The sequence below is a fragment of the Mya arenaria genome, chromosome 9, assembly GCF_026914265.1.
Source record: "Mya arenaria isolate MELC-2E11 chromosome 9, ASM2691426v1".
NCBI classification, from domain to species: Eukaryota; Metazoa; Mollusca; class Bivalvia; order Myida; family Myidae; genus Mya; species Mya arenaria.
In genome coordinates, this window is record NC_069130.1 from 9,345,585 (window position 1) to 9,359,699 (window position 14,115).

A 14,115-nucleotide genomic window follows, 5' to 3' on the forward strand; every position below is an offset into this window, starting at 1 on the left:
AAATAAAGAAAAACATTATTAAAAATAAAAGCGACTAGTAAATGCTATTCTCTTCTTCCAAATGATTTGAAAACGTAAAATATTTTAAGAAATTTAAGTCACAGCCAAAACACTCGGAGTCAGTCAACACGTGTCCCCCCAAAACGGTTTTAAAGATAACATGAATTAGCAAATTCTTCATAAAAATCAAAGCACTGAAAGTTTAGTTATGAAAGGATGCTATATTTAACCCAATATTTTGTTTCAGGTATTCATCTTCAAACACAAGAAGGCAAGTGCTCTTCAAAATATTGCCTTTATATCCACGGTTTAAATAAAATCCAAGTAATTCATTAAGTCTATCTGCCCAACTGCCTGCTGGAAACATTAAAAAATTTCGAATTTTCTTTTTAAACATCACCATAAAAATCGGGATGAGCAATACTATCAGCAATGAGCGATTTAAGACTACTATTGTACTTTGATATGAGATTATAATGACCATTAACAAATTTAGAGAAAGTTTTCAAATTTAAAATATCGGAAACCCTGTTTTGAAAGTTTTTGCGTCATAAGTTTACTGCGACAACTACTAGAAATAAATGCAATGGAGTGTTAAAAATGATATAGGATATGTCGGGAGTCGTCAAATGACAAACAATTTTATGCAACAAGTTTAAGAAATTTGTAGTAAATAAGCATTTGCAAGACTTTGGCGAGCTAACTAACATATTTTCTTAGAAGTTGAATTAAAATGTGTATCACTTCGTCAGAATGTTTTTATCTCATTTTTTTTTCCGGTGTATACTTACAAAAATATACATATTGTTGCGCCTGTACAGAACTCTTGGGTATACTCATTGTTACTGATTATTTAGGATCTGCAAAATAGGCGCATAGAACACACACCCTTGTAAACGGATTTGCGTACGTGCTTTTCGTTTTTATTTGTTTTGGCCTCAAGCTTGATACAAGAGACAATTTGGGCGGCCATTTTGTGCGTCCATTGTACTTTAAACACCACGTGATACTTCCCAGTGATACAAGCATTAATGAAAGGCGTTCGAACGAATATTTCGTTCAATATATTAACAATATAAACACATCAGAAAGCGTCTAAATGATTGTTACTTATTTAGGTATTTATCGATGCATGATTCAACGGTCTTTCAAGAACCTCAGTGCCTTATACGCACAAATGCAGAAGATAAACTAGAAATATGTGACAACGTGTTAGCGGAGATTTCCTGCATAGACAAACCATGTGTCATTGTGGCTGTTGCCGGTCCTTATAAAACTGGAAAGTCTTATTTGATGAATCTACTTGCAGGCAAAAGAGGTATTTTTTGATAAATCTATCTTATAGTACGATAACGAACGATTAAAGATTGTTAATGAGATAAAGGTATTATTGTTTATTTTACGAATTCCGTTCAGCAATTTAGCCATAATATCATATTTGGTACTTTAAATGTATATTGCTTATTATTGATGCATGGTAAATCGGTACAATATAATAGTAGGGTATTCTGGTGAAGAATATGTACATTGACTGGCCGTAAAACACCCCTTTTCATACGTATGGGTGTTTGCGCTCAGTCATGAATTATACATAGTCTCTTCTTTCGTGTGAAATACCTTTTGACAACGATGCTGCATGCGGCTATAATCATAATATTATTATTGCTTAAACCCTTCATGAAGCTTGTCGGCAAAAAAGTATTTCCGTTGTGTGGGCCCGATCTATATCTTGATAAGAAATTTCACATTAACAGTTTTCAGTTGTCTTAAAGAAAACACATTTTAAAATCTAAGTGTTCCCTAATAAACGTTTTATTTAGGTTGTTTTATAATAACATGGACACTTTAGGGTTTGCACTTGGCGATACAGTACAGTTAATGACGAAAGGCATCTGGGTCAGGTGTGTAGCTCATCCCGTGCAAAACGACACGGTTGTCATTCTTTTGGATACGGAGGGATTGGGAGATCCCGAAAAGGTAAAAGTTTCATGTTTGTGTCGAAATAGCCACATACGTAGGTTTAATCGGTGTTGGAACAAATGGTATACACAATGATTTAAGAATTGTTCATTCAATCATGATGAAACTTTGCCATATTTTCTCATCCAATGTTTATTAAATGTGAATGTGGACTTTTAATTGCCTGACGTGATGCTTATACATGAGACCTGATACTTGCTGAGTTCTTACTGCATGCAAAACTGTCATTGTTTTTGGGAAAGAAGTAAGCGTCGTGGATGTAAACATGATTTAGCGTGGTCTGTCAGTGTTGTTTTATACGTAATTAAGTTAATTGAGTATCCGTAATCGTACGCTTTTAAGCAGGTTTTTCGTTAAGGCTTTAGCTACTGAGAATGTCCCAGTAGTTTCCATTCAGTGATAAATCTTTTACAGTTTATAACGTTCCAAAAGTCTTTAAACCTTAGTTTACTTCATAAATGTCTGTTTGTCTCTGTTGGTGCCTGTTTATAGAGCAATCCAAGTAAACTCTACCAAGTGGACGTTTCCTATCGGAAGACGATTTTTCTAAATTTATACCAGTATATAATAACGGAGTCCTTGATGTAATTAGACAACAGTATCCAAACCTTTCGTATGCAAGTTTGATAAATATTCAATTACTACCGTTGCAGATGGACAAACTTCAAAAGTTTGTTTCCTATTACATAAACAGATTCATATGTCAATATAAATCTGATGCTAAGACGTTGATTATGTTCTCCATTACGCAAGGAGTATGTAAATAGCTTTATAAGGATCTCTGCGTCTTACAAGAACCCCCGATGCTAAACATGCGCACATATTAATTTTCATCCACAGTGGATGATACCTCTTCGAGTGTTGTATTGAGAAGGGCGTCCTGCTTTACTTATACTTCTTCTGAAAGTTTTCTTTAAATGCAGCTGTTGATAAAACGGATAGTGAGAATATATATTCATATTCAAACCTTCCTCCATAAATGCTGTATATGGGTCTTGTTAAATTAACAGTAATATTGCACCTGATGATTTAACCTACAATCATATAAATTTATGTTTGACGCAATTTTATAACATAACTTACGGCGCAGGAGTGATATAACCCCATGCAATACCTTTTTATATATAACTAGTGTAATAACTATGCAAATTAGGTAACCGTATCACAAAAAAAAATGTATTCATACGCGCTGTCAAAAAAAATGTAAACTAACATTAGAAACGATGTTACAAAAGAAATCATGTCGGTGTTTACAAACTCAATTCCACGATGAAACGAAATGGTGAAGAAGGCTGGGCTTAAAAAAACAACACCTCCTGATTACAGCGTCAGAAAATACCTCGTCTAGAAATTGAATGACAACAATGTTCCTGCGAACCAGATTATGCAAACATTGGTACATAAGAACATCGCATCTATAAAGATCTATAGCCACATTAATTCAAATCAACAGAAGGAAATGTGCATTATCTTGAACTCCAGTGAAAAAACCCTGTCTACTTTCTTGCAAAATGCTCATTCTTGACAGTTCGCTAGCAATGCTCAAGTTCACACACTGTCACACTCACTTATTCCACATCAAATCCCACTTTTTAAGGTGGATTTCACAACATTTATGATGCTCCAATTCACGGAGGTAATGTCCTTGTGCACATTTATCAAAATCTATGCTGTATTGAAGAAGCTTTGACCTATATTTCGACAGTAAATGAGTTATGTTATAAATGAAATCTTAAATTAGTGTTTATTTTGCAGAGCTTCGTTTTAATCGTTTTTAAATGAACTCGTTTTAAAATTTAATACAAAATAAACACTCATTTGAGATCCTCTATTTATCTAATGATTTCGAACAGACATTCGATTCTCAATTCCAAAATTGCCGTGAAGAGGCATCAGACTAATTTTCTTTATCACCTTAATATAATATATATTATACAAGTACGCCAAATGTTATGCCCAATGCACTGAAACCAAATATCCCTGCTTACATCTTTGCAGGTTTGTGACCTGCATCCTGTGAGCTTTCATGGCGTTCTCAAGATTGCCCTTATCAATATGCCTTTATTGATTTTAAATGTTTTTGAAACACCAAGCCAAATCAGCTAACAATTCACATATTTTTTTTATTTTTAATTGTCGTTTTCGGGATTCTTTAATGGAGAAGACCATCCTCAACAACAACAAACCTGCTAATATACCCTTATTACCTTGACTACTTGCCGAATAGTAGTCGTCTTCTGTATGGGTAACTTTATACACTTACATCCGATGTTTATTTTTTGTATCAGAAACCCAGATGTATGAATGGTTTTGTCGGAACAATCACCATTCCATATCTTGGTTTATCATAAACCTAAATGTTGCCAATAAGCCAACAGTGTCGTCAATGTTTGAAACGCAATCTCACTTTATGTGACACAATTAGAGGCTGTCATCAACATTCTGAGAACCATTGCATTAACAATTACACACTAGTTTAAGCCGTTTTATATAAAAACATTACTTATATGCTAGACCATTCTTAAAGGTTGAAAACTGGTAAATTTTCATTCCACATACATCTTACATCAGCAATCTTACCATAAATATTTGCATGACGTATGTCGATTAGGCACATAAAAATATCTTTGATCCCTACCTTTTGTGTTATACCAAACAAATGTCAATACGGTAGGAATTATGTAATGTTTTGAGATTGAATCTCGCATTTTATTTTCTCTGACGAAATACCTGATAAAGACTAGAAGCGGTGGAATAGGTAGTTTGAGGCACAAAGTAGTAACCCCAACTGCCTTTATGGTGTATGCTAAAATTCGGATGAATCTAATATTTTTATAATATAGTAAAAAGGTCAGGTTTATCAGTGAAAGTCAATACAATCTGTTTCTTCTATTTTCATGACTGAAGGAGGATTCTACCCACGACCACCGCATTTTCACCCTCGCTACACTGCTGTGCAGTACCCTCGTGTACAACATGAAAGGAGCGTTTGACCAGGAGGCCGTCAACAAACTCACGTATCCTTTTACTGATAAATACATAGTAACTACCACCAAACTCCACAAAATATATCTACTTACCCGGGTAGTTTTGATTTTCCAATTCTTTTTACATAATATTTCATTTGATTAAACCCAAAATTTCATAAATTTCATGTCATTGAAAAAACGTATATACAAAATGAAAATGTTCCATTCCATTCTACTAAAATCCTCAGAAACTTGTTCTCAAATTTGACGAATAAGCTTGTTTCTGTAGTTTTTCATATAAATATTGATAGATATCTTAACACAACTTAAAAATATGGTATGAATTAAACCAATCTTTATATATATATTTAAGTCCAAGTTTGAGACCAAACACGGAAGGCAAGGTTTTTTTGTTGTTGAAATACTATTACAGGAGCAAAAATTATTGAAAGTGTTGTATCTGTAACAAATTACATGCTATATAGTAAGGCACACATCTGATGTCAACATGTATGTTATATATATTTTTAAACAATAATTTAGTTTTCTGAACCATAGTCTTAAAGTCAGAATGATGACGTTAGAGTCTGAGAAAAGCACATTTATTAAATAACAAAAACAAACATCTAAAAGTCATACTTTTCACAACAATAAACGTGTATAGTAGATAAATTATATAATAACAAAATACAGCAAATGTCATTATCTAAACTCAGTTAGAAAGAAACTACCAATGAAGTGAAGATTAGCAGTTTTGCCACTTGAGTCTGAATACATTTTTCAAAAGATCATAGCTCTATAAAGATTGACCAACACATTATCACTCTGCTTTAAGTCGGCAATGTGCTGATATTTTGGTTTATTTTTTCTGTAATAAGTTAGTCAAAGTCTCAATATTAAATTAATATTTAATTAAGTTAAAATCAATCATTCCCAAACTTGTTCATCTTCAGTATTTGAAAGAAAAATGAAATAAAAGCATTGAATATTCAAATTCAAAACAAACATGAACATAGAATAAAACATTATCAAAGTAACAGTCTATATTTTAGATAAAGTCCACATCATAATTGGTCAGATCTATCTTTATCATGTATCCATGCCATACTGAGGTTAAAGGTGAGAATGTTCAATGTGTCAGCGACTCGCCTAAGTGGTAGTGGGTTCTAGTCCTGAAGGGATACGTTATATTGGCCCCTCGAAAGGACACGCGTGCTGCTTTTTATCCAAAAAGAACTTAAAGGTCATATCACCTAAGAGCTGTAATCAAACCAGAATCAGTTTCTAAAATCTAAACTCTCATCATGCTAATTTAACCTTAATGGTGCAGATTTGTGTCTCAAATGTCCCAAAACATCCGTTTTGGGGAAAGATGTGATGAAAAGAATACTCTGTTGCAATGTGTTCTACCCGGGTTTGTGCTCGCTTTGAGAGACTTTTCGCTAAAATTGATCAAAGATGGTAGAAATGTTAAACCGGACGAATACCTTGAAGAATTCCTGGAAAGTAAAAGGGGAAAAGGTGGTAATTTGAACAAGCAGCTTGATTGCATCCGGGACTTCTTTCCGCAGGACAAACGGAAATGTTTTTTGTTCCCCGTTCCAGGAGACGGTGAAATTTTGGAAAACCTCGATAGCCTTGAATTTCAAGATCTTTCACAAAAATTTAAGGACGTTGTCACAATGTTCGTGTCATATATATACAGCCAGGAACCAAAGCAACTTCAAGTTAGCAAATCAGTCAACGGATCAAGTTAGTAAAACATTCTTTCTATTAATTTCATCTATAGATATAGATAAATATAATATAGATAAAATTAATAAATGAATGGTTCAGCACTTCCTGTCTGTTAAAAAAAAGAATGATTGTTAACTTTGTTATAAAGTTTGATCGTTTTTGTCCATATTGTTAGTATTTCTTGTCTGTGGACCTTCGGAATCGATAAATATACTGATTATATTTGGCATAACATGTATGTCACTGGCAGGAAATTATTGCAGAGACCATTGATGAGAACACGTATATAAACAAGGAGATTCTTGAGTAGTTTCAGACCCGATCTTACATCCAAGATACATTACTTCTGGGTGTTCAAGGTCCCATTATCACAACAAAATACTCAAATTAAATCTCCATATCAACTCCTTTTACCAGATAACATAAACAGTTATCAAAAATCGTACATGTTCTTAGACTTCTAAAAAAGGTTTTTTTTATTCAAAAGAGTTTTTGATATGATCGATATTTCAAAGAAGACTGTTTTTGGAGCAAATCACTTTTCTTGAGTAATTGTTAAAACTAATGATTACCTGTTTGCTGTTATGGTTTTTTTTCTTGTTTTGGAATCATGACAAAAGTTTAAGTTTAATTTATAAATATTTCAGTGTTCGCCCAGCTTACCAGACAGTATGTGGAAGCTCTTGCAAAGAGTGATGTGCCTGATGTTGACAAAGCATTTTTAGCAGTTGCCAAATTAGAAAATGAAAGAGTGAAGAAGGAATGTCTATCTATGTTTCAATTGCGCATGGACCGTATACTGTTGCCCATTCCAGCAACTATTTTGCATGCGCATTATTTAAAAGCCCGGAGGTCTGCACTTATATACATGGGCGAAAATGCTGTCGAAGATGTTGCCAATGTCGTCGAAATATATACCGAGGTTTGTATGAGACTCCTACTAAATTCAGGACCATTTAGGAGAATTAAACATATTAATCGAAAAGGTGATCGTTCGCTTTCATTACATACACGTCTCAATGTTTGTATTTCCCTTAAATATTATGCAGGTTCAGATAAGGTTGTCGGTCTCCATCCAAATAAATTAAACAATTAAACGCTCGTAGACCGATTTAACAACCCTGTGTATGAACGTTTAGTTCGTGAGAAGCCCGTTGTTTAGTATGTTCCGTTAAACAAGGGTATACGTGTTATATTCATCGGTATATTAGCTTATCCCTGTTGTATCTATTGTCTATTGCGCGCGTGATTGGTAAAGGTTTCAAAGAGAGGCTTAAGATACGGAAACGAGTAGAGTGTCATTCTCCGACTTGTTTTATACTTACTCTTAATTATGACATTATTGATACAGATTGTGTGATGCATGTGTGATCTGTCTATGTTGTTTCTACTTTTGTGTGACACTCGTTAAGTGTCTTTTGGGGTTTGCCATGTGCCTTTAATCTACCCTAAATGTAGTGGGGGTTTTTCAACTATTTGACTACTTGGGTTGTCCCTGTATATTTTATTTTATTATTATTCACATATGTCATCACGTTGATCTACAGAAGGAACTGGACCTAATCTGGCAGAAAATGCAATGTAAAAACAATAAAGAAATAGAGGAACATTGTTCAACAGAACTTTCAAGTTTGAAGTCTCTCAGTGGTTTGAAAACAGGATTGCAAAACCAGACTTATGAAGTACCCAGGGGCTATAGGAAATTCAGACGAGACGTCGACATGATCAGGCAAAAATATGAGCAAGTTCTTCGGGAGTATGCGCAGGGAGAGGTAATACCCATTTAAATAGATTGAATATGAAGTTTCTGTTTTCCTTTCATTAATTATCAACGGCTTACCCCCTCCATCCCATCCCCAACATAGAGAAACAACCCAAATAATTGTTTAATGGGTAACACGATTATCTATTTACAATTGCTGACTATTTTCATTCACAACAAGCCTAATACACATCCGTTTATTCATACAAATTGAGGACAGTGTACATTGATTTACACAATTAAAATCATTTGTAATCAGTGGCAACCGGACTCAAAGCGGACAGTCATGGACAAAACAATATTTTGTTATTGGCTGAAAGTGCTCCAGCGCGGTTTCCATTGAAAATGCACATTAATGGGATATTGACGTAGAGGTCACGTGGTATGGTCTCTTTTTTTCCTTTACAGAGGTTTATAAGAGTAAAACAAAAACATGGATGGAGTTTTACGTTGGATTAAAAGCGTTTTAAAAGTAAAAGTTCAGAACACAAATCAAAGTCTGATCGTCTAGAACTTGTAAATCTTGAAAGAGCTGAATGCTGACAACGTAAAATTTATAATTGTGTTATCGTTCCGTACCTTTTATCAATTCTCAGAGACATATTGAGCTTTTTATTGACAAAAGGCACGCCTCGTTACAAATTTTAGACCTTTTAAGGCTATAGTAGTTGTACTTTGTTCGATTTTGTATACGTTGTGGTGACAATAAATAGGTTGTAGTGCCAATGAACCGTTATACATGTTGTAGTAAAAAAACGAATGATACTGAGTAAACAGCGTGTAATTTAAGTACTATTTGAACATGTTTCTTTATAAACTGTGCTATGTTCGGAATGCATACATGTGCTGTCATTTTGTTTTAAATGTTTTATGTTCTTTTAATAATAAAGTATAATTACGAATTATTTGTCATTTATTAAACAATAAATCAACAAATATTTTTGTTAACTAAAGATCACTCAAACCGAATGTATCATATTGATAACGTGTAACCGATATTGCTATATTCACGACTTAATATTTCACGTCATCTATAATTCGCGAACACTGTCATTCTCGGAAAAATTGTTAATCCGAAATATCGCTATTCTAAAATGAATTTTTGGGCCCAACGATTTCGGATTGTCGGTGTTAAACTGTAGTAATCATGCATTTCTCTTCAGCTCTTTCTTTTTATCGGGCTTCTGTTTTATACTGATAATTAATTTGGCTTGCATTAATCTTCACAAATACTCAAAAGGATAGAATATCTAAACTGTGTATTATTTTACAAGAAAACTATTTTGCTAAAACATATGTATCGATAATCCTTTTCATAAAAATCCAGACTTTTTCATGTATCCCATTTTTTGACGAGCAGATTTTGACATTTAACACAATACAGAGTTATTCCAAATTTGTTTTATTAATATTGTTTTTCTTATTTATCTCTGAAAAGGAAATATTAGAGAACATTCACCATTTTCCATCGGTTGGCCCTACAGCGAAAGACTTTAACGAAATGTTGGGTTTCAAATGATTGCCCGCTGTAAAACATGATAAAGGTGTATGCATTGATTGTTTGAAATATACTATACTATTGCACATCTAAAACGGATGTGAAAACATTAGTTGTTATTTTTGATTCGTATCCTCTCCTTGCAACCATGGAATTTCATTAGGACTTCCAAATGTACACTTATTGTTATCAATGTTGTGTTATTTTACATTCAATTTTATAGTAATGAATTAAGACAAAGGTTTCAAATTAAGATTCCCAAAAAAACGTTTCCATACTATAAGCAGAAATTTCCTTTTAATAAAAGTACACTCAAACTCTTTTTCTATGGCATTGTTTATAAGCTCGATTATGCATATCTTGAAGGCAATTACCAAGGAACGATTTCCAAAAGTGTTTTACTTTGACATAGCTCAATACATGAGAACATACTTAAATTATGTACATGAAGATGCCATGTTTTGTTTTATTGCTGACAATTTAAAAGAAATACTTTCTTATGGATTCGTGTGCACTTTTTGTGAGAATTTGTTGGAGTATGCAGTACTAATGAATAAATCTATTAAATATTGATTTTGATTGTACTTTCATATACGTTCAATTTCTATTTATTTCTCTCTCGTTGTATTTCTGTTTCACAAAGTAAGAGATAGATGAGGCTAAGATATCGCCAGTGACATTGAGCATGCTCCATATGCATGTAACTGGAATTATCGTTTGTCTACTCGCTATCGTCATATCAGTGGGTCAAAAGCCCCTAAAACGTCGATTTTGATGGTTTCATGTGTGAAAGTATTGCCAACTGTTTAAACAACAGAATCCCGCTGCTGATTTTCATTTCATGTTGTTTTGTGATGTCAATGTGCTTATTAAGATAACATAAGATAAAGACTGTGTTCATCCCTAGCCTAATTTTTCAAGTTATAAAACAAAATGAATGGGCACATGTTCCATTTGCTTGAAAAGCTAGTATGTACAAACACGTTCATGAAAACATGAATAAAATGTTAAACAGTCATCTAAAAATATAAATGTATCCCATTTGTATCGTTCTAATTGCAGATAACAATGATTTGGAATGATTTTGAAAATGGGCTTGGTATGGAGACGATTCAAATTCTTAAAAATGACCCAGCACTTTCCGAAGAAGAAAAACAAAGTAAGTCCACAGGTTTAAAGCATCAATCTTAACGAATTTAATACCATACCTATAGTCTTGTTTTATATAAATCCTCGCCCCAGTACTATAGTATATTATCTATAGTTTTGCAAAATATGAGAAGCGCACAAAAGTTGAATCTCTATTAAAGGCTTTGTACGTGTTTGTTTTGCGTCATAGTAATAAATGAAGTCAATCTTTTATTTAACGACTGGCATAAAACAACCTGTGTTGGATTTAGGTTTTGAGAATTTGAAAGTTTAGTTTCATGTATGAAAACAAAATTTTAATGTTTATTGATCGTGTAAATAGACAATTCTATACATTAACCATTCAAATATCAAACACTATTAGATAACACCATATATATTTTTTGTCTTTGACAACGAATTTATCGCACTGCCTTTTTCCGATTTCCAAAAAACAATGCTCTGCACGCGTATCAACATTGTATTATATACATATGTTGATGCGGATAATTTTTCATAAACCTGTGTCTGTGATTGAGTTGGGGTCAAAAACCACAATTTAGTGTTTTATATCCTTAAACACAAATCGTAAAAACATTTCTTGTATAGATCTTGCCTGTAGCTCTACGTAACTCTACGGTTGCTCATGAGCACTCTTAAGCAGCGTAAATTTACGACTAAGATATCCGATTGAAACGGGCAACTGCTTCAAACAATGTTCTCGTTAGGCACTGTAACTGTTTTCCGCTATTATCTCTCTCTTAAAATAGTATACAAATGAAGTCGAAAGTAGATTGGTTATACAACCTGGTGTAATTCAGATCAATTTGGTTTTCTTAAATACTGCTCAAAGTTTATTATCGAACACATAAAGAAACTTATATATCTCATTTGGTAATTTAATCGTTACATTTAAGTTAATTGAGCGCATACAAATTGAAAGTCATAAAAACGTTGAAAATATTAAGAGACACATCAAACATGAAAGATAAAATTGTGTATTGAAGCAAAATCGCTAAAATTCTAAGAAAATGCTATAATCATGGGATAATAACTCAGTTGCGTAGCAATCTATCCATTTAATCCAAGCCGATAGCTGAATATAGGTGGCGACAGGCGAACAATACTCAATTAGAGCAATTACATATACAGGCCGTGTAAGCAAGTGCACGGTTTGTCGCTGAAAACGTTTTTAGCCCAGTCATGTTTCTTTCCCTGTCTTAAAGACAAGGATCACTACCTACCTAAACAAGATAAACAATGGTGTCACACACAACATTGTGAAACATTTTTTCAGACCAGTCACTTCCTATTACAATAACATAACATAGATCTATGATTAATATACCGTAAACATGGACAGCATCAAGACACACGTAATGTTTTATTTTTCCAGTAAGTGGTAGATTTTTTTTGTTTTTACCGAATGATGAACCTAAACCAGGTATAAAACAGCACAAATCGTTTTCACAAAATTATTGATTATTTTAAGTTAAATAATGAAGGACTACCATATCAGCATCAAGAAACTGTCCTTTAATACAGTTAACAAATTTTGGAACTTTTGCTTGTCAACATTCTCCATTCAATATCGATCTTAAAAAGTTATTATCTTTTAAATTCAATGCTAAGGCATACTTTGTATTAATTTCATGTCTTAAATAATACATTTATACTATGAAAACTACAGGGACAAACCCAGTGTTAAAAAATCAAAATGGCACAGACCTATTTATGCCCACTCAGCAAGAAAACATCCTGTGAATTATATTACAAGGAAAATGTATTTTACTACCTGCTCATGTTTACAAAAAATCTTCCTACCAAACAAGTACTCTTGGAACACTATGCCTGAACATTATATTACTTTCGTGGAACAGTTTTGTTCCCGTGCCAGAAGCTTTTTTCTGGTAAATGCCACTTGAAACACACCATCTTCATGTTGCTGCAGCAAGCCAACTCCAACAACGCTGCCCGAGGCATCAGTAAATTGTCCAAGTCGGGCATTCTTAAAATTGAGGCCCTGAAAGCATGGTATTTCAGGGTGTTAAAAGCTTTCTCATGTGTTTTTCCTCGACCAGCTCAGACAACCATTTTTGGTTTACTCTCTCAAACCGGATAAGTCTATTTCTCCTTTTCCTACGTTATGTTCTTTTATTTTTTTCCATAACCAATCTCCATTCGATTTGTTTTGCGCACTGTGAGACATACTGGTCTGCTACGTTTCAACAGTATTCCTAGCGTGTATATATATATATATATATATATATATATATATATATATATATATACTTTTCCAATTTTTCGCTGTGGCCAAGCACATTATTTACCTAGTTGTCCATGTTTCTACAACCCCCAAGCGATTCCCGCAGCATATGATTGTTTGTCCTGCATTGACCGACCAACTCAAATGGGATTTTGTGAAACTGGTATGTCCCAGACTAAGCGGTGGCCTCTGTTATATGCCTGGACATCTCTTACGACAGGTAATTGCCAGTATCCTTTGCCCGAGATCCATTTTGGTAAAGGGCGGATTATTATTGGCCAATATATCATCCACGTTGGCATTCCTTTTTACCAACACCATATTAAATTATGTATAGACTGCGCTTGTTTGATTATCTCATGCCTCAACATTAGATGAACCTTTGTCTCAACGTCACATCGCTTTTAACATGGAACGGGTTACTGTCTAACACGAACGGTTCTTCATTATTCTGCATTGTATAAGCTCTACCAGATTTTTGTTTCTGTGAATATTTCCTGTTTTCCAGACTCTCGACCTGGCAACGGGTGACTTTGTTACGGGGCATTTGCACATTTAAAGTATGTTGATGTGCAAAGCCTTTGTCATGACGCCGTAATTTGACGGTTATTTATATTTACCCCGTCCTAAACAACAGACGAGGCAATTAGTATGTTTGTTGGGAATTCAACCCTACAGACTACGTCTAGAAATGTGTCATGGTCAGCCTTGATCAATGTGTAACAAATTGCTTCAGTCCGAGACCGATACTCTAGGACCGAAAAAAGAGTAACTG

General features: G+C 33.8%; 1 protein-coding gene across 5 annotated transcripts in view; it reads left to right on the forward strand.

The window, feature by feature from the left end:
* LOC128203095 (guanylate-binding protein 3-like) overlaps window positions 1-14,115 on the forward strand; it is a 30,345-nt gene that overhangs the window by 9,466 nt on the left and 6,764 nt on the right. For 2 of the 5 annotated variants that reach the window (XM_052904366.1, XM_052904369.1), the window contains 8 exons: window positions 248-271; window positions 1,119-1,318; window positions 1,850-1,977; window positions 4,888-4,997; window positions 6,280-6,701; window positions 7,334-7,608; window positions 8,234-8,458; window positions 11,009-11,105. In XM_052904366.1, coding sequence (XP_052760326.1) covers window positions 248-271; window positions 1,119-1,318; window positions 1,850-1,977; window positions 4,888-4,997; window positions 6,280-6,701; window positions 7,334-7,608; window positions 8,234-8,458; window positions 11,009-11,105 — 1,481 coding nt within the window. Of the gene's footprint in view, window positions 1-247; window positions 272-1,118; window positions 1,319-1,849; window positions 1,978-4,887; window positions 4,998-6,279; window positions 6,702-7,333; window positions 7,609-8,233; window positions 8,459-11,008; window positions 11,110-14,115 lie in introns of all 5 variants that reach the window. The other 3 variants (XM_052904367.1, XM_052904370.1, XM_052904371.1) reach the window with 2 other exon arrangements.